Genomic DNA, 21,896 nt, shown 5'->3' on the forward strand with positions numbered 1-21,896 from the left:
TAGGTACAGAAGAAGATTAACAGATATTCCACTGGAGCCAAAAGATGCAAGTATATCTTGGTCCATCTCCCCAGTTACAGTGAGAAACATGGTAGACCTGAATTACTTGGAAGGCAATGTATGTACTTCTAGGATCTCTACTGTAGGAGAGTTAGCAAGTGGAAAAAGCAGACTGCATGTTTTCAAGCCTAACACCAAGTTGCCAATGTTCCCAAAAAACCACTTATCTCCCTATTAGATTTCTTTTATTATTTCCATCAAGGAAGTTGAGTTAATGAACCAAGATTTTCATGTGAGTTTCATTCTGACGTTCCTTGTAAACTATTAGATGAAATCATTTACAGCATAAACAAATCTTGCTTACACGTGCAAAAATCAGAGGTGAAGGGAATACAAATGCAAAAGTACAAGCCAATCTATAGCTTAAAATTCCGTGGAATGTTTTGCAATCTAAGTATCACAAATACTTCATTATAGTTGTTTCATATTTCAAATACTAGGTTGTCACCTAACCAAGAAACATGCATATTTTCTGTTGCTGTTAAATTACATCATACAATCTTAAAATGATTTTGGATTGCTGGTTTGAAACAATAGCTACTAAAAGGTAATTACATGTTTTTAAAAAAATAAGATTGGCAATTCTTAATAGAATTGTGAGCAAACAATAGACGAGTATAATGCATTTGGTTTAGTGGTCTTTGTATTATCTAATATAATCTAATATGAACAATGTAATTTATAACCTCCAGGTCTCTCTAGGTTCTTAGTGATGAAAATATAAATAAAATATTTGAATTCTTCCACAATTCCAATAATACTAAAACACAGATCAGCCAATAGCATTGATTGCATTATATTTAAGACAGGCAACCACCACATAAAACAAAAATCTCTTATTCCAGTGATGGACACCCGGGCATCGTACGTATGAAAGCGCTGGCGAGGAGCTAGTGCAAGAAAAAATTAACAATGGCAATTCCTAATCTTTTATGTATTCCATTATATCACCTCTGAAAATTTATGGAGACTATTGCATTAGACAGGATTTATCAGTTTATTTGCCTGTAGGTATTAAGGTGTACATGATCCATTAAATAGTATGTAAGAAAACAAAATGGCAAAAATGTCAATCATTTATTGATATTTCCATGTACACACAACATTTCAAGAAAGAAATGTTGAAACATCCATTTTGGCTACTTAAAATGTATTTTAATGTTATATTTTAATATAACAGGAAAATCTTTAAATGAGTTCTTTTATTTAAATTTACTTCTCCCCATAATTACCATTATTCACTACTCATTTTTGCCAATAATGGATAACTTATCTTCAAATGATTGTGAAAGAAATCTATACTTTTCACCTAGGTCCTAATAATCTTGTCTACTTTTTATCTGATGCAAATAGTGGTATTCCTTCAATTTTGTAAAAGCAGTGTAGCACCGTAATGCCAAATCTTCACTGTAAAATGAGATAAGATGGTGAAATCCAACTTTACAATTGCCTCTTAAGTGGTTCATGAAGTATGAGGTCCAATGCAATCCTGTAGTAAAATTTCCTTCTTGTTCTTCCAAACTCAGGTTATTTCAAACAGGGTTGTTGCAGTATAGTACTTTGATAATATGCCATGTTCAAGGCAATTTATGTAAATGACAATATCTGCATTCCCCCAAAATAGGAGCTTTCCAGCCAAAGCCTGGGTTTTTAATTTTTCTTTACAGGTGAAACTTTGTGAAGATATTCCCAGAATAATGCTTCTCTGTATTAAAATCATGTTGTTCAATGGATTGCTTTTTTGTGTGTCACTGTAACGAACCCCCATTTTGTCAGCTATCATAATGCTGCAAATAAATTCCTCACAATTACAGGCAAATAAATGTTCAGATTCTTGAGGGAAAAAATGGAACTGTTCCAATGAAGTGCCAAAACTGCAGCAAAGAGCAAAATTATGAACTGATTTTGTCTCATGACAGCCATTTCCTCATGGTGACTTCCTGTTTAACTGTTCTACAGCCCATGCAACCTCATGTTACTGCAGACCCATTTCTCCTGCATCATTTTGGACACTTGGCCTTATTTCCCTCCCATTTTATGCAAAGTCTTGCTTTTGAAATCCTTTTTCTACCATCTACAGGTGCAGTTACTTCAAGAAAGTGTTTGTAATTTTATAGTTGCTGATTTAAAGAAATGATTTTTGCATACAAACTTTTAAAAAGTGGAAATGTTTTATGCTGACCTTTCTTTCCCAGTCTTTCATACTTATCACTGTGAGGAAGAGCTGGCAGAGCAAGTTCTCAAGATGTCTAGTCACGTCTGTTACCAATTCTTTAATATCTTGAGGTACGTTTGTTCTCCAAAGCTATCAAAGTAATTCCATACTTTTATTAAGGAATAATTCTGTCTCTGGGTTTTGGTATCACTATATAAGGAACTCATTTTGCATAAACTTTCCAATACTAAAGAACATCAATGATGTAACCCACACAATATATTCCTGTAAAATTCCAGACTTGGCAACAATTCCCCTTTGAACAATTTCATACCTGCTGACTGTCCTTAATCAGGTCATCAAACAGTCCCCATGTGAAAGTCATTGGTTGTTGTCACAGATTTTCCACTTCATTCTTGATCATATAATATTAAAAAGTTGTGATGACCCAGAATGTAATACAAACATAAAAACCAAAAAACTTCCTTTAATGCCTTCAACTTGGCTTCACTGTTTAATTGTTCACAGCTGGAGATGAAACTCTTTCCAAAATAGCGTTCAAAAAGAAAGAAATACAGTCCAAACTCAGAGAGCAGATAACGAAGAAATAATAATAATAAAAAAACCACATTGAAGAAAGTTCCACGACAGACCAGGATAATTAATTACAAACTTCATGAAGATAACCAGGTACAGCCCATTGGAAGAACACCAACCAAGATAAACCTCATTCATTCGGGAATAAAACACTCTTTGTTTCCGGCGTTTGCTAGCACTCAGGTCCGAACTCTTATGCAGTTCTCACACCTGCATCCCATGAAGAGGATCAAGGCCCTCTCTTCCCAAATAGACCATGTCTTTCCCTTATGCTCTCCTCCCTGTGTGCCCTAGGATGGATAGGGGACGGGCCTGGCTCCTCCTCTGCCCTTCCCCAGCCTCCTCCACAACCTCTGGAGCCACACTTCCATTGCCTGTTGGCTGTTCTTCCTCTCCCTCAGAGTCAGTCTCCACCAGGGGCATGACATAGGTGTTCTCAGTGTTTATCTTGTTTACAATTTTTGGCCCAGCAATGCATAGTACCCATGTCAACACATTAAAAAACCTACATTCAGTGGTGAATTTCTATTGGAGGACTCCATCAGCAGTCAATAATTCAATCATGTATTGCAGAATAGAATAGAATAGAAATAAAAATAGAAATGCTGGTAATAGAAATAGAATATACTTTATTGTCTAAGTGTGATTGGACACACAAGGAATTTGTCTCTGGTGCATAAGCTCTCAGTGTACATACAACAAGTGATAAATCATGATCATTAATAATAAAATACATTCATCATAATCATAAGTATTAATCATACTAAATAAACAATATAAGTGATAAAATGCAAGCAACTAAGTTATAGCCATATGAAGATAAGGAAATAGGTAATAGGAAAGATGAAAAGGATAATAGTAATACAGCCCTACTAGGTAGATTGACCATGTTGTGGGGAATTAGTTAGAATGGAATAGAATAACAGAGTTGGAAGGGACCCTGGAGGTCTTCTAGTCCAACCCCTGCCTAGGCAGGAAACCCTACACCACTTCAGACAAATGGTTATCCAACATCTTTTTAAAAACTTCCAGTGTTGGAGCATTCACAACTTCCGGAGGCAAGTTCTTCCACTGATTAATCGTTCTGTCAGGAAACTGTCCTTCGTTCTAGGTTGCTTCTCTCCTTGATTAGTTTCCATCCATTGCTTCTTGTTGTCCTACCCTCAGGTGCTTTGGAGAATAGCTTGACTCCCTCTTCTTTGTGGCAGCCCCTGAGATATTGGAACACTGCTATCATGTCTCCCCTAGTCCTTCTTTTCATTAGACTAGACATTCCTGCAGCCATTCTTCATATTTTTTTAAATACTGGGATAACTATTAATTCCCACAGCACTCAATTTAACTTTAGAGATAGTCTCTCAAACACACACACATACGCACTCACACACACACAAAAAACCCTCCCAGGACTTCTAAGTATTGCAATTCACCTGCAAAAATTTATGGGCTTCTGTGTTAGGCAAGGACACTTTTTGTACTCCAGGCTGAATTCTGATTTCATGCCTGAGAACATGAATGCAAGCTCCCATTTTAGGCAACATTCAGGGTCAGTTAAGAAACCAAATGTTGTCCAGGTAAGTCCTTGAGTTATGACCGCAATTGAGCCCACAATTTATGTTTGCTACTGAAACATTTGTTAAGCCATTTTATGCCTTTTCTTGCCCTGTGTTAAGTGAATCACTGCAGTTGTTAAAGTTAGCAACATTGAATTTTGACCATGTGAGTTGTTAAGCAGAGTGAAGGCATGGCGGGGGGGGAACCGTCCTTCTGTCTGGTTGTTTTGGCGTGCAATGCCCTATAGCGTTGTCTTGAGGGAAGAAGTTGAAACAGTTTGTGTCCAGGATGCTAGGAGTCTGTAGATATTTTTACAGCCCTTTTTCTGGCTTGTGCAGTGTACAAGTCTTCAATGGAAGGTTGGTAGCAAATGTTTTTTCTGAAGTTCTAACTATTCATTGAAATCTGTGTCCGTTTGGTTGCAGTGCCCAAACCAGACAGTTATAGAGGTGCAACTGACAGACTCAATAATTCCTTTTTAGAACTTTATCAGCAGTTCTTTGGGCAGTCTGAGTTGGCGCAGGAAGAATATTCTTTGTTGTGATTTTTTGATCACATTTTTGATATTAGATGTCCATTTTAAGTCTTGAAGTAGACAACCTATAAACTTGAAAGACTCTACTGTTGATAAGTTGTGTAGTATTGTAAGAAGTGGTAGAATAGGAAGGCTTCTCCTAAAATCTACTGTTTTTTCTACTGTTTTGAGTGTATTCAATTAAAGATTGTTCCAACCATACCACAAGGCTAATTGTTCAACTTCCCACCTGTAGGCTTGGCTGTTGTCTCGAATGAGACCAAACACCGTTGTATCATCTTCAAACTTCAGTATTTCAACAGATGGATCCTTTGAGATGCAGTTGTTGGTATAGAGAGAGAAGAGAAGTGGAGAGAGCACATAGCCCTGGGGGGGCCTCTGCTCCCTTCCAAGCAAGAAATGTCATAGCCCTTGTAAAGAGGCATGCTAATATTCATATCTTCCTGAAAGAGGATCCTTTGTTTATAGCTTCTGCTCTCTCAAGTAAGAGGAATTTTTATTATCTTTTCAAGGTCTAAGTTGAACAGCCCTGACTTTGACTGAAAGAGTAGAGAAACGTAAGCAACAAAGTAGATTAATTATGCAAATTAAGAGTAGAAAGTCATTTATCATTTGGGAAGCAGGTTTTATAGCAACCCAACTACTGGATGACTACAGCTGAATCCACACTTTTTTCTACATACATATGAAATATGAAATGAAATAACACTATTATTCATTTTGATATTATCATAAGCATATCCTGATGGCAATTAGTAATAGATGATTGCATGGATTATTAAAAATCAGAGTTATATATAATTAGAAGAAATTGTATTGAATGTCATCCAATTCCACATAACTACCATTTATGCAATGGATGTCTGTCTTCCAAGTTGCTCCTTTTAAATCACTCTGAAGAACTGATTTATTGTGGGCAGAATCCTGGAAAATAAGTGGGTGAATCACCTCCTTATGCTTACTAATCATCTTTTCTGTATTATTTATTAATGTATATTTTCCCATAGTCTCACAATTCTTGGCACTTTACACAATATGGAATATCTATCTGTCTATTTATCTCCCTGTGTCTCTCTATGTATACATACCTACATACCTACCTACATATAAAAAATAGAATTTGTAAAGTAAAAGTAAAAGTTCCTCTCACACATACATGCTAGTCGTTTCTGATTCTAGGGCTCATCTCCGTTTCAAAACTGAAGACGCTGTCCGAAGACATCTCTGTGGTCATATGGCTGGCATGACTAAATGCCAAAGGCACACGGAACACTGTTACCTTCCCACCAAAGTGGTCCCTATTTTTCTACTTGCATTTTTACATGCTTTCGAACTGCTAGGCTGACAGAAGCTGGGACAAGTAACAGGAGCTCACTCCGTTATGTGGTGCTAGAGATTTGAATCTCCGAACTGCCTACCTTTCTGATCAACAAGTTCAGAGTCTTAGCCACTGAGCCACCGTTTCTGCCTCATACCTGCTTAATTTAGGCATCCAGAGAGTATCCATGATATCAATCACTAGGAGATGTTATCTCTCCAAATGATTTATTAGAAACAGATCTGGCATGTCAAAAGCAATTTCCTAAGTGAAAGGTTTTTTGCGCGTTACACAGAATCCACCTTCTCTCCTCCCTTCTCTCCTCCCACTTCTACACTTCATAAATCACAAGAGCCAATTAACTGCAACTGGAAATTCTTAATACGATATACAGAATAACTTTGAACTTTTCAACTCCTCTAACTCTCTAAAAAAAATGTGGCAGCTGAATTTCAAAGCTGACACCAGCTCCTTGCCAAAACTATGGACACAAGCCACAGTCATCCCCATCTTAAAAAAGAGAGACCCCAGCCTAGTTGAAAATTACAGACCAATCTCTTTATGCTGTGTCACCTGTAAAGTCATGGAATCAATTATTAACCAATCCATTATCCTCCACTTAGAGACAAACAATCTACTCTCTAATAAACAATTTGGTTTCAGAAAAAAACTATCCTGCAATCTGCAACTCTTACACTGCAAAAACATATGGACTACACAACTCAATCAGGGCAAAGCAATAGACGCAATCTACATAGACTTCTGTAAAGCCTTTGATTCAGTGTTACATGACAAACTACTTCTAAAACTAAAATCTTATGGTATCTCTGGACACCTGCATAACTGGATAGAAGCATTCCTATCAAATAGACAACAAATGGTCAAAATTGGGAGCATCCAATCAAATTCTGTACCTGTCAACAGTGGTGTTCCCCCAAGGCAGTGTTCTAGGACCAACACTCTTCATACTCTACATAAATGACCTCTGTGATCATATTAAGAGCAACTGTGTCCTCTTTGCTGACGATGTAAAGCTATTCAACACTACAGACAATACTGCTACCATTCAAAAGGACCTCGACTATGTATCAGAATGCTCAAACAAATGGCAATTTAAAATCTCAACAAATAAATGCTCTGTCTTACATATTGGCAAAAAATAAATAAATCAGAAAATAAAATACAAGCTGAATGGTCAAGACCTTGTTGATGATCCAAACTCTGTCAAGGACCTTGGAGTACTCATCTCTAATGATCTAAGTCAGGGGTGGGCAAACTACAGCCCGTGGGCCACATCTGGCCCGTTGGTCTGTCCAATCCAGCCTGCCCCTGAAAAAAAATCGCTGGGCATGGCGTATTGCCCTGCGCCACATGGCCCCAAAGCTGCAAAACAGTGTGGAGTGCTCTCAGGGTAGAAAAGAAAAGACGAACTTTGCAAAGGCCTCGGCTGGGAGTTCGAAATCACCTTCGAGTGTGACCCCTCTGAAGGTGAGTCCCCGCCGATCCCCCTTTTTTTTCTGGGGCTTCCAGGCTTAAACTTTGCAAAGGCAAAGTTTACAGGCAGGAGCGTCTTCCCGCCAAGGAGCGGGAAGGGTTCCGCCCGGTGGGCGGGCGGGCTGCTTGGAGCGGGCTGCTTGGAGCCACCTAAAGCTAGGCCGCTGCTGGTGGAGCCTTGCCCTGCCTTGGTGCCCCATTTCCCGACTCGGCAGTCCTGCTCGGGCAGCATTTTAAAAGCCTGCTCCCAGCACCCGAACAACTTCCCAGCAACTTGCAGCTTGCTTTTTCCTCGTGGGCGCTCACGAGGAATATATTCTTATATATAATTTGCTGCATTTTATAATGGGCCCTTTATAATGGCCTTTTATAAAATTGGTTCGGCCCTTGAACACAGATCTGATTTTCCATGTGGCCCCCGACAGAAATTAATTGCCCACCCCTGATCTAAGTGCTAGAGCCCACTGTAACTACATAGCCAAAAAGGTACTAAGAGTTGTTAACCTACCTAATCTTACATAGCTTTTTCTCTGGTAATATTACACTACTAACTAGAGCATACAAAACATTTGCTAGACCAATACTGGAATACAGCTCATCAGTCTGGAACCTGCATTATGTATCTGATATTAACACAGTTGAGAAAATCCAGAAATATTTCACAAGAAGAGTTCTCCACTCTTCTACTCGTTGTAGAATACCTTATGCCACCAGACTTGAAATTCTAGACCTAGAAAAGCTAGAACTATGCTGCCTTCAGTCTGATCTAAGTATAGTATATAAAATCATACATTGCAGTGTCCTACCTGTCAATGAATACTTCAGCTTCAACTATAACAATACAAGAGCAAACAATAGATACAAACTCAAGGTTAATCGCACCAAACTTGATTGCAGGAAATACGACTTCAGCAACAGAGTGATCAATGGCTGGGAGACTCTACCTGACTCTGTGGTTTCTTCCCCAAATCCCAAAAACTTTAACCTTAGACTTTCTACTATTGACCTCACCCCTTTCCTAAGAGGTCTGTAGCCGGTGTGCATAAGCACACCAGCGTGCCTACCGTCCCTGTCCTATTGTTTCTTTTATTTTTTTTATATGTATCCATGTATTCGTAACTATGTTTTTACTTATACCTATTATCTTGTAAACAATTGACAAACCAAATAAAATAAAAAATAAAAATAAAATAAAGGAATTTCCCTTTAAACATTGCGATGTTTCTGAAGGAGACTAATTCTGATCAGCATTCACCCAGTGTAGAATAGACTCCCTGCCTAATGAGTTGTGCGGCTGAGATATCAGGTTGTGTGTCAAGACTGAAGGCTTTGTGGTTCTATCTGGAAATTTAAATAAGTGCAGTTGCTGTAAACTGACCTAGTAGAATTGCTATTTGCAGAGGATGGAATTTAAAAATATTGGAGTCAGATACACAGTCCCTGGCAAAGCTATCAGATGGAAAAAGCAGAGCTAAACAATACAAATTACCCGCTATGGATGTCTGAAACAAAAATGCTGCTTTATGAAGATGAGCTGGAGGAAGTCTATACCCTGATCAGCCTAGGACAAAACAGAGAAGTCAGAACTGTAACTAGCTTTACTTTACTAGAACATGAACAGCTGATTTACATGTGAGAAAACTAACAGAATATGGGATTAGCATTAGAGACTGCAGAAGAGACTAATTTAAACAGTAAACTGTTATGTAAAGTGCATGGCATAAGTCTGCAAAAATCCCGAGAAATGCTGAATATGTGGATATATTAAGAATTGTAGAGTTCTTGGAGATAATAATGCAGCTGCTTTGCTCTTCTGTTCCTACCTGAACCTCACAGCTCTTGCAGAAATGCCAAAGAGCCAAGAGCAGAATGCATGCTACATCAGGGGTCTCAAACTTTATTTTTTAAGACAACAGCTGAGTTATATGTATAGGTAGCTTTTTTTCTTTTCTTTTTCTGGTAACCTCAAGTCAGTTTTTGACTCTGCTGACTTCCTGGACTATTTCCTGCAGTTTTCTTGCCAATTTTTCAGAACTGTATTACCGTTCCATGCTTACTATGTCTAAGAGAGAATGGCTGGTTTAAGATCACCCAGCAGATTTTATGCCTAAAGCAAGACTACAATCTCCTGGTTTCTAAGCTTATGCCCTGCACATAGTGGCTGATAGTAGTGAGATGGATGAATGACTGAAATGCATAAGGACAGGCAGGTGTGTGGTTTTGTTTGCTACCTGGAGCTGGTGTGTGGGGGTTCCAATTCATGATGATCAGAGGGGTTTACTTGACTTAGCAGGTTGCAGGAGAAAGGAGTCTTACATATGGAATGGGGCAACTGGCATGTCCTTTTGTCTATGCCAGATGCCCACTCCTAGGCCAAGGTAGTCAAATTGTTGGGTGCCTATGTCTCACACAGTTCCTAAAGGCTACCCTGGACTTGCTACAATACCCAGTTTTACACTTTTATCCTAAATTGAAGCAAAGATGCTATAGAAACTCTGACTCATTCCAGTTAGGAAGCAGTTAGGAATTGGCTGGAGGAAACAAGTCATATTAAATCTTACCAAGATGGAGCTACTTTTTATCTGTAAACATCTGAGTGTTTATAAATATAATTCCATTTATGGGCCAAACATTGATTCATAAACAGAGTTATACTCCCACTGAAAGAGTTGTTCCATGTTTGGGCTTGCTCCCTCCTGGTTTGAATCAGAGGTGGTATTCAGCAGGTTCTGACCAGTTCTGGAGAACCAGTAGTGGAAATTTTGAGTAGTCTGGAGAACCGGCAACAGCTCTGACTGGCCCCACCCCCATCTATTCTCTGCCTCCCGAGGCCCAGCTGATTGGCTGGGTCTTCTTTTGCTGCCTTGCACAGGAGAACAGAGCTGGAAAGCAGATTCGTGGGGTGGGGAGGGAATGGAGATTTTACAGTATCCTTCCCCTGCCATGCCCACCAAGCCATGCCCACCAAGCCACACTACGCCCACCAAGCCACGCTCACAGAACCAGTAGTAAAAATGTTTGAATCCCAGCACAGTTTGAAATACTCTTTTTGCTCAGGGCAAATCAAAGTTTTGAATTATGTCATGTTTAAGTGGGCCTTGGCCTTGAATGATTAGGTGTAGTTATTTTCATTCCATTTTTGTTTTTAAATCTACTTCCTTGCTTTATTGTACCAGACCAGAATCAATATGATTGGAGCAACTTACAAAACAGGTTCTTAAAAAAAAATCTTTCCTATGAAACATAGGAAATCAATATTTTACCTCAGCCTCTTATCTGTTTTGTTTTATTTTAGTTTTTCTTTTTTCTTTTTTGGTTAACCACACATCAATATTTGGCAATATTTTGAATAGCAATATGAAACCCTTGAACATAATTATCTGAAACTTGTCAGGAATTATCTCCTCAGCAGTAATTTACCTGAAATTTATTTCTGATTCTGCTGAGAAATACCGTAAAAAGGAGGTGAACCGTTCTCTTTACAGGAAAGAGCATAGTTAACATCGATTTAGCTTGTGTTATCCTCTCATATGGTATTTTTTTCAAATATAGCTTAATTTCAGATGAGTGTGAATAGAATGCAGAAGTAAAAAAAAAAAATCAATTAACGACATCCAGGCACAGGGAAAAAAGCACTGAATTCCAATGTAAGTCAGTGACCCTCTGAACTGAGAATGGACAGTAAGTAGAAGACCTGGGCTTACCTGGAGAATTCAAGCACAAAGCTACAGTAGCCTATCGTTGAGAGCGTAATGACGTGATAGAAAGAGAGACCCAACACCTGGCAAAGATGATAAGAAGCATGCTGACACATGCATGCTTCTTTTCATCATCTACCTCAGCACAGACTGGGGAAAAGCAGTATCAATAGCTCTCTACAGGTAAGTCCTCAACTTACAACCACAACGGAGTCCCAAATTTCTGTTGTTGAGTGAGACATTTGTTGAGTTTTGCCCCATTTTAACTTTCTTGCCACAGTTGTTAAGCGCATCACTGCAATTCATAGGTTAGTAACCTGGTTGTTGTGGTGAATCTGGCTTCCACATTGACTTTGCTTGTCAAAAGGTTGCAAAAGGGGATGATATGACCTTGGGACACAGCAATGGTTGTTGCCAAACACCTGAACTTTGATCACATGACCATAGGAATGCTGCAACGATTCATAAGTGTGAGAAATGGTCATAAGTCACTTTTTCAGTGCCCTTGTAACTTTTGACCAGTCACTAAATGAATAGTTGTAAGTCGAGGACTACTTGTAGAGGAACCCATAGAAAACCTGCCATGTCAATTAGGGCATAAGGCAGAATCTCACATAGGCCTGAGGTTATTTGGCTGCAGAACTTACCCATAAACCCCATGGGAGAAATGCTCAAAGCTAAGTAATAGAGCCACTGTGAGGGGCAATAGTGGGTCTTCATGAGACAAGCAAAGCACTCTAAACATGCACATCACAGACCCTAAACATGCAAAGTAACTATTGTACACTGAAAAGTAGATGAGAGAAGAAATGGAAAGAACCTTCCAGAAAAAGGCAATACCAGTGATGGGATTCAAAAAATTTTACTACTGGTTTTGTGGGGGTGGCTTGGTGGATGCGGCATGGCTTTGTGGACATGCCATTGTGGGCGTGGCAGGGGAAGAATATTGCAAAATCCCATTCCCTCCCCATCCCATTAACCTGCTTTCCAGCTCCATTCTCCTGTGCAGGGCAACAAAAGAAGACCCAGCCGATCAGTTGAGTCTCGGGAGGCAGAGAATAGATGGGGGTGGGGCCAATCAGAGGTGGTATTTGCCAGTTCTCCAAACTACTCAAAATTTCCACTACTGGTTCTCCAGAACTGGTCAGAACCTGCTGAATACCACCTCTGGGCAACACCAAATATTTCTGTGCACTTTCTGACAAAACATCATGAATATATTCATGCAGATTATCTGTACTCATCTTCCTAAATTGTACACCTGTGTACAATGAAAGAGAGAAAGAGAGAAGAGAGATAGAGAAAAATTCACATGTAAAAAGTTGTCAGCAGGGTTGTGTTTGCTGCAGATCTCTTGCAACAAAACATCCAATGGCATTCTCTCTGCACCATTTAACCTTACACTGAACCACTGTCTGTCTGTAGTTTTTTTTTAAAACCATAAGGAGGTTTTCATCATCATAGCTCAAGCGCTGCTCGGCAGTAACCATGGAAGAGTCACACCAGAAGCCGAAGAACCAATCAGCTGCTCTTCATTGCATCACACCAGCTCAGACAGATACTCCTCTGCTTTATTGGACTGTTTCTGGGTTTGAAACAGGATACAGTGCAGTTCTGCTGCTTATTCTCTCTGGCTGTGAGCTTCAGTCGGGGTAATAAGACGGCTTATTCTCAAAGCAGTCCTGAAACTTAACCATTGCTCCACTGTAAAGGAGAACAAATGTAAAAGCATCTCACATTAATTTAGTACCATAGAATTGGATAGAAGTCCCCTGAGTTGAACAGAAATTACTTGCAGGTACATGCATATAGGAACATGGCCTCTGTACTTTGCAGGCATTCATCTGTTACTATGATGTCACACAAAGTGGAAAACTCAATAGACTTTCAAATGCTTAAGATAAAATTGTGTCTGAATGGCTACTCATTAGGGCTGTGCAATAAGAGGACTTTGAACTGCATGCAAGCACATTTGTGGCATCTATTTGTAACCTGAAATCAACCACAACTTTTCCTAGTTCTGTGCTGGGGCTGCCAAGGACAGGCATTAAATTCTCGGAAAAGACTTTATTAAGGAATTGCTGACACTTGCTACATATTAGCACTCCGTGTATTCTACATCAGGGGTCGCCAACCGGTGGGCCGCAGCCCACTGGTGGTCCATGAGAAAATTTTGGTGGTCTGCAAAGAAATGTCACCCCCAGAACACCCCCCAAAGCAATTAATCCAGGCTGCGCAGAAACACAAGGCTGCGCCGCACACGTGGCCCGCAGGAACCCTCCCCGCCCACTCACTCCTTACCTGGCAAACTTGCCTGCTAAGTTGCTATTTTTCCTCCCCCACCCGACCATCAGCTGTTCTGCTGTGCTGGGAGATTTATCTAGAAAGCAGGAAACCATTGGATGTCTTTGCTTTCTAGCTAATCTTTAGATCTTCAGCTGTGCTTTTAAGCAGAGCCAAACCTTCCTTAGGACTGAAGCATCTATTATTCAGTGCAGACTCAGGTAGCCGATGGCAGATAGATCTCTTAATGAATCTGTGATTCTGTGAGCAACGCAATCTGCCTGCCTGTTTTGCCTGATTTTGGGTAAAGTTGCTTTTTTATATATAAAAAAAATCAATATTTACACACATGGTGTGTTGTGACTTAATTTTGTGAGTTTGCTTGCAAGCAAATTTTATGAGAGAGAGAGGGAAAGAGGTTAGATCAGATCTCTCTGTCCCACCAACATCAGCAAGCTACCATCAGTCAAAATTCGTATTAGTGGTCCCCGGGATTTAAAATTATGAGTTTGGTGGTCCCTGAGGACCAAAAGGTTGGCGACCCCTGCTCTACGTCACATTGATAATAATAAATAATAATAATAAAAAAAAAAAAATAAGCACAGCCTTATTGTTCACAACCCAACAACTTAAGCTGTTAACATTGTACACTGAAAAAATCAAGAAGAAATGAAAGTAACATTTCAGAAGAAGGCAACACCAAACATTTCTGTACGCTTGTTGACAAAACCACACAAATGTATTAATGCGGGAGTCAAGTTGGACTCCAAGGAATCTTTACCTTAATATCAGAACATTCATCTATAGAATAACCTGAAATGTAACTCTCTGCATGTGCCTGACCTAAGTATGATAGCATCATGAAGTTCAGAAAGAGGAATGATGCTTCCCGCATGTTCATGAAATAATGGCTCTTGCCTTTGTCTTTACAATATGTCTCTATATTTCCATTTTATTATCTAACCTGTATGAGATGCTGGAATGACCCTGGACTCAATTTCTCACTCACATCCTTCTCACCATGGACATATTGTGATTCATTCAGTCTTTGTGTATTTGTATGAAAAAAAAGACCATTGTTGGTGCTAATTAGATAACATATGAACTCAAATAGTCAAGCCAAAATACTAGTCAAATCATATAAAATTTTGTTATTCTACTATATATAAACTCTTGAATCATATTTGTTTCTGTAGAGAGGGACGACACATGTGGCCCTTAATATTTTTTATGGCTTACAAAGCCTCCTATGCTAAAGTCTTAGGTGGCGGGGAATAAAACACTCTAGAAACAAACCTTAAACCCACCCAACTTCACTCATGGTCTCAGTCATTACTCATGCCTTTCACTCATTAGGTGCAGAGCCCAGCCACCCAAATTTTTGGCCACTTCTGACAGACACACATACAAGTAATAGCATTTTTGCAACTACATTGTATTAGTAGTTTCTTTCTTAGAACAAAATAATGTAAAGCTAGCCTTCAGTATTAAAAATAAATACAAAATAGAAATGAGTTTGTAATATATTTTAATACTTTTCACTTTTAAATACTGGTTTTCAAATCTGTGATTGTAATATGGAAGAGGCAACTCCATTTAATCATTTATTTTTAATGTTAACAGGATCATAAAGCTATCATAGAAGAACAGTCACATTTTACACGCTCGGGACATTCTAGAAACCGATTCATAATTTGAGCATGTCATTGAACATGGTAACTCAAATACAGCTTCATTTATATAATGAATAGTTGACAAAAAGATTTTGTGAAAAATTGACTTAACCATTTGATTAATGAGAACCAGAATAACTTCTTACAAGTCAGCTCAACTCAAATAAGATAAGAGAAATTTCTTTCAAGATGACCAAGCATTCCATCTCTAACTCCTTCAAGGATTTTTTACATTTAGTCCAATTGCAAAATATAATAATGATAAAGATTTAAAAAAAACAGATAGGTGTCAGTATTGTTCCTTCCCAGCTAAAAAGGAAAGTCCACCATTTGATAGGATTCTAATATTAATGTTGGTTCTGGTGGCCATTCAGTCTTTGGAAGCTAGAGAGATACAGTAAAGCCACCTACATCCACGGAATTTAACTATAGAGTTTGGTTCATAAAAAAATGGTAAGGACTATTATTTGCTCATTGGTTATTATAGCAAAAGATGCCACTTGTGAAGTCTCGGGTGGATGGATGCGCTAGATGAAAAGAGCCAATAATCAATTGGAAACTAAAAATAAAAATATGTTCCAGCAAAAAATATTAAGAACTGCTAGGCAAGCACTGACCACAGTTATTTATTTGATTATACATCCCAAGAAATTTCAAGACAGATTGGGCCGGGCTAGCTGTAATGAGGAGACACCACTTGTCTAAAAGTAAAGCTTAGTTTACAAATAGTATCTTTTAGTGTAATTCTTATTTACAGATTCGCAAAATACATCACATTTAGTGCAAATGCAACTAATGACATTAAGATTTATAAACTACTTTGTAAACTTTCCATCTCTTTCTAAAATAAAGCTATCCAATTAAATAATAGTTATCTGCATATGTCCCATGATCATAATCAGGAATGGCAAACTGTTGGTTTCATTGTCGGGGTCTGTATTATTTTTTATATTGAAGTTCCCATCAGTGGCTGTCGTGAACAAATAATTTTTTCCAGTTGATTGCAAAAATATTAAACTTATCTGAGGTATAAGAAATGGTATACAAAATGCTTTACTGGTGAGATAGTAAACAGATCAAATTCATAATCTTTACTTTTTGCCTTGCCAGCATTACCCTATAGGCACTTTTCTACATTTTAAATCATGATCAGAATTATTCTGTAGTAAGGCATTTTCCATGCACATTAGAGAAAGGCAAATAAAGGATGCTAAAAAGCATGAATTCTGTATACATGTACATAAAACAACCTTAAGAGTGTGCCTGTTTTAGTGTACCAAAGACACATCAGCTTATACCCAAATTAATTTGCTTCCAACCTTTTATGATTTTCATCAGCTGAATCTTCATTAAAAAGTATTATATTTGTTTTCAGGCATCAGCTTCTCTATATGAAATAAAGACTTTCTGCTTTGTTTTCAAAAATATATCCAAATCTTGTCTCTCTCTTTATATATATATATACACACACAAGCTGACAGCTAAAAAGATTATCTGGCTAATCTCAATTTAAAAGTACAACTCAAGGAATTTCCTCAAAAGGACCACCAGTCTTTTCACACAGTTCACCCTTTGTATATTGTATTTCATAATATTAAAGACAGTCGGATCCTTGATAGTTAACTTCTCATAGCAACTAAGGGGAACTTTCTTTAGATTTTAATTGTTTTCATATCTGACATAGGGCAAAAGTTATGTGTATGGCAAGTATTTTTATAGATGATCTCATAGCATAGCTTTACTCAACGGGAAACGAAGTGTTGGACTAAACAACGTTGTTGTTTTTTCCAAGACTGGGAATGTTATCTTCAGCAATCCAATTTAACTCAATAAATATTACACAGTGTTAAAGTTCCAATTGCTAGGAAGCAGCCCATATTCACACAATTTGAGCAAGATACAGCAGTAGCTGTTTTCTGGCAGTCAGGTCTTCTTATATAGCATCTAGTAATAACTTTAGATACTACCAAAAGATAATATCTTTTTGGGATCATGTTCTGGAATTAAATTTCTATAGCACATATTACGGAACTAAAATTAAAAATAGAAATATAAGATATCTGAAAAAAATAATAATAAAGCTTTTCACGCCTGCTCCATCAGACCCCAGAAGTCCTTCATAGGAGCTAGACTATAGAAAAGGCAAGTCATAAAGATCCTGACAGCCCTCATATTTTAAGAGAAGTTTTACATAATATGATTTCTCATAGAAACTCAGCAGCAATGAACTATGATTATACAAAGCATACACAAATTCCCTCTGAAAGGACACAGAATTTACTGAAAACCTGATGGGAAAAAAAGTTATAACATAATGTTTTTGTGTACATAAAGCACATATGGTATGCTAGATGTGTATTCGTCTTTTGTGCTTTTTAGACGTACACAAAAACAAGAACTGTGCAAGTGTCTTATGAAGTCCCACAGTAAACGAAATCTTAAATTATTCAAAAGTTAAAGCAATGAACCAAGTTGGTGACCCAAAATTGTAGTATTCTCCTCTAGAGCAAGCAAACAGAGCCATATACATGTATCAACACATGTATTTTTATAATTACACATCAACTCAGCAAAGTGAACTAGCAGAAGACAGTGAAAGTTCAAGTTCATGGCATTGCAGTATTCTTCAGTTGTGTACAGAATGCAGGACTTGGCCCATAAGACTGTAGATCCTACGTTCCAGCTTGGAGCCTTCATTTTGGTTCATTTCTCCAAATGGAATGTTCACACAGTCTTGTTCCAATCACTTAATGGAGGGAAAAAGAGGAAAATAGATGAAGCCTCTTACTTGTGTCCAGTACCACTAAAAGCTGGAATGAGGCCAATGTCTGCTGCCTTTACCCTTGGTAAGCAGAAAAGCAAAGGTACAAAAACCCATAGACTGATTTAAGTGTGTTTCTCTAGTTGAACAAAGCCAGCTGTTGAATTGGGTGCATTCATGGCTAAGCACAATTTACACCTATTGTCTTATCTGAACATCACACCTCATTTATTTTCAGGTATTCTATTTATGATGTCACAAAATCAACAAAATTAAGATGATTTTAATGATTTTTTGCTAGTTGGATTTCTGGGTTTGGGGAGTACCAAGTCCTCCCTAAGTACTGATCAGGTGTTCTGCAGACTTTTTCAACCTACATCCCATTGAAGCTTCCTGTGTGCAATGTTTCAGAAGTGGCAGTTTGTTTCAGATCTGAAATCAGGAGCAATGATTGGTGATTGGAAGCTTAAATGGTTGCTGGGAATGAATCTCTATCTTGTCTGCTTGGTATATATGGCCTGGATCAGGCACCTGACAAGGTGAAAGACTGTATCCAGCTACACTGATCTGTTGGTAGCCTATTTATTTAATATGAATTATTCCTTCTCTGAGCTTCGCATGATGTTTTTCAGTCAGGAAGGATGTTTATAAGTTTACAGGTAATCCTCATTTGCCAACTTCAATAGGGGCTGGCTATTCCATTACTAAGTGATGCAGTTGTTAAGTGCAATATCATGTAACTGTACCGATTTATGTCAGTTCTGGCTGCAGTTGTTAAGCAGGTCACCGTGGGGCATTAAATGCGACATCACATGACTGTGACTTGCAACTTCCTGCTAATTCTTGTCCTTGATTTTACTTGTTGGCAGCTGGCTGTGCAAGTCACAAATGACAATAACCTGATTGCAGGATGCTATAACCATTGTAAACGCAAGGTGGGTGCAATTTCCAGGGAGGTATGGCAAACTGAAGACAGCTTTGTGAAAGCAGAACTGAAAATCACGGTAAAGTCCCAGTATCCAGTGAGTATATTGGTTCCTTAGATCCTCTCCAGATAAGGTGATGATCATTCACATATGTTAATATTGGGACTTAAAAAATGACATCAAATGTTATAATATTGGGAATATTAAAAATAGTTGGAAAAATGGTGGCAGACATTAATAATTATAGTATCAACACTGTCAGTAACAATCTCTGCTTGTGTGAATAAACTGTCAAAAAGATGTTAAGTGATTGGTAAGGGTGGGCTACCTGTATAACAGCTGCTTGTTTGGTTTGCAGCATGCAAGATCTCTAATTAGAGATAAAGAGCAAGGGAGGGAGGATTCTGTGAAATTAAGGAGCCTAGAAGGTGCTGAGGAAGTTTTCAGAACATTTTGGTATGAAGAATGTAATCCCAAAATTATAATCATAACTGTAACCTCTTATTTCTTCCAATTGTAAATTTGTCTTGTCTCCCATACACCCACATTATTTAAAACTAATTTTAAGAAACATTTCAAATATTTCAGCATATCTGAAGTGACTATATAATTAATGATGAAATAATTATATATTGCAAAAAACCCAAGGGATTATACATACCTATTACATAATACTAGAACAAAATAGACTTCCCGGCTGTTTTTTCTTGTACATATGATGTAAATCGTTTCAAGAATTTGGGATACTCTCGCTTTGCTACTGCCCGCAGTACAGAAGCTGGTGCCCAGCCTCCAGGGTTCACTACAAATAAAGATGATATTTTAAGTGGTTAATATAATTTAATTTTTTTAAATAAAGTTTTATTTGGGTTTTCACACACAAAATACAAGGAAAACATCTTTTTTGAAAATAGCATGGTCCTGGGTTGAACTTCTTTATACAGACACAAAACTCAATTTCATGCTCCTTTTTGTATTCTATTCCATATCTTATACTATTTTACATTTTCTATATAGTTTTTCCCCTCTTTTAATTTTCTCAATTTTATTTTGATTATCTCATCTCAATTCAAATCATTATATTTATACTTTTGTCTGTTCTGTTTCAATTTCATATTAACTTTTTTCATTAAACAAATTTTCCCCTGTAGTTACTAATTGAGTATGACCCCTTTATATCTTTTAATTACATCCATTCAACTCTTATTTAAACTTCAATATATACCTTAAGGTTATGACCTTCAATATAATACATAACTTCCAATTGAATTCTGCTTGGTACATTCTTATAATACATGCTATATTCTTTTTTTTAAAAAGAAAGATTGTAAATATATGTAATTATAAACCCTCATTCCATTCCAGTTCAGTTCTATTATTAATAATCATTAAAATCTTAACATCTTTAACACTTCTTTTCAATTAAACATACTTCCTTAAAAACACATAATCTCCATAATTAATTTTTCCCTTATTTCTCTACACGTTAAATATACCTTTTGTTATATTTATTTATTGACAAGCATTCCACTGAATTACGATAACTATTTTATGAAATATTTTAATCATACATTGTTTCCTATTTTCTAAAATTATTTCTGCTTCTAATGTAACCATACTATCTTATGTACCTTTGCAGAACCCCTTTTCCATTAAGTTTTCACCCATTATCTCTAAATAGGCCCTGTTTCTCTATATTTTGTTTCTGTCCTTTATAACTTCTTTTCCTGTCTTTCTTCCCTCTCCCCTCTTTACCCCCTTGTCTCTCTACTTCTAATTCTCTCTTCTGCATTTCCCTCTTCTGTTGCTTTCTGATTTTATACTTATTTTTTACTCTATTTTGGGGGGGGAGTTGCTTTTCCCAATCTTAAACTTTTCATTCTGTTTCCCCCCTTTCCTTTCCCCCCCCCATCTAAGATTACTTGTTCATTAAGGATGGCTTCTTCTTTGTCGCAATTTTCTTGTTCTGCGGGCATTTCTTGTTGTTTCTCATAATTTCAAATCTCCACTTTTAAAAACTGAAATACGAAGCCAAAAGAACCTCTCCCTTCTTGTGCGTCTTCTTTGTACTTTTTAAGTTCCATTTTAAGTTCTTCTAAAAGTGGAGGCATTTTAAATAGTTTTAAACAACCACCCGATTGATTTTAGTCATTCAAAACAATAACCAAGAATCCAGAAATCATCAAGTAATCCAGATAGTCCCGAGTTACATCTTCTTATTTCTTTTTCGACTTTCTCTTCCTGGGGTTTTTGTTGCGATATTTCAGTTAGAATATGTCTTTTGGAAGTCTTGTTGAGATTTTGCTGTAAGTTCTTTTTTAATTCCAGGCAGTCTCCTCCCTTCCAGTTCCTGCCCTTTTATTCTTTTTCTCTCCTTTCCTGTTTTCAAAAGCTTTTAATTATCCAGAAATCTTTATTATCCCTTTGACTTTTTATTTTCAGCATTAAATGCCCATTAATGTCAAAGTGGATTTTTTTCCAATTTCTTCCTTAAGTCTCTTAGCTGTCAGTATAGGAAAAGGAGGAAAACAACCCAAATCTTTTCCCTTTTCTCTCTCCTTCGCAGCTTAAAAATCTTCTTAGGGAACAATGTTATTGGTTTTTTTTTAATAGTTTCAATTCCAGGGTACCTTATTGCTTTTGCTGTTTGACCCGGTCAACCAAAACTTTCTCTTCTTATCTTCCTCCTGCACATTCTTTTCTGGTCGAGTTCTTCTTTGTGGTGGCCATTTCTGACCACCGCTACAACCGCCTTCGGGAAAGGGAGTATTGGCCAGCTGGGGAGGAGAGATGCAGCTCTCCTCAACCCTGCTGGCAGTCTCCCTCCTCTTCACCACCTCTA

The 21,896-nt window shown here is 37.7% G+C and overlaps 1 protein-coding gene across 2 annotated transcripts in view; it reads right to left on the minus strand.

Annotated features, from left to right (window-relative positions):
- Positions 1 to 15,205: 15,205 nt before the first annotated feature.
- Positions 15,206 to 21,896, minus strand: part of CERT1 (ceramide transporter 1) — a 77,924-nt gene continuing 71,233 nt past the window's right edge. For both annotated transcript variants that reach the window (XM_087927160.1, XM_087927159.1), the window contains 2 exons: positions 19,716 to 19,856; positions 15,206 to 18,113 (listed from right to left, as the gene is read on the minus strand). In XM_087927160.1, coding sequence (XP_087783286.1) covers positions 19,729 to 19,856 — 128 coding nt within the window. In that variant the 3' untranslated portion in view covers positions 15,206 to 18,113; positions 19,716 to 19,728. The remainder of the gene's footprint in view (positions 18,114 to 19,715; positions 19,857 to 21,896) is intronic.

This window comes from Pseudonaja textilis, chromosome 2 (assembly GCF_049901715.1).
Source record: "Pseudonaja textilis isolate UNSWEBS1 chromosome 2, rPseTex1.2, whole genome shotgun sequence".
NCBI lineage: Eukaryota > Metazoa > Chordata > Lepidosauria > Squamata > Elapidae > Pseudonaja > Pseudonaja textilis.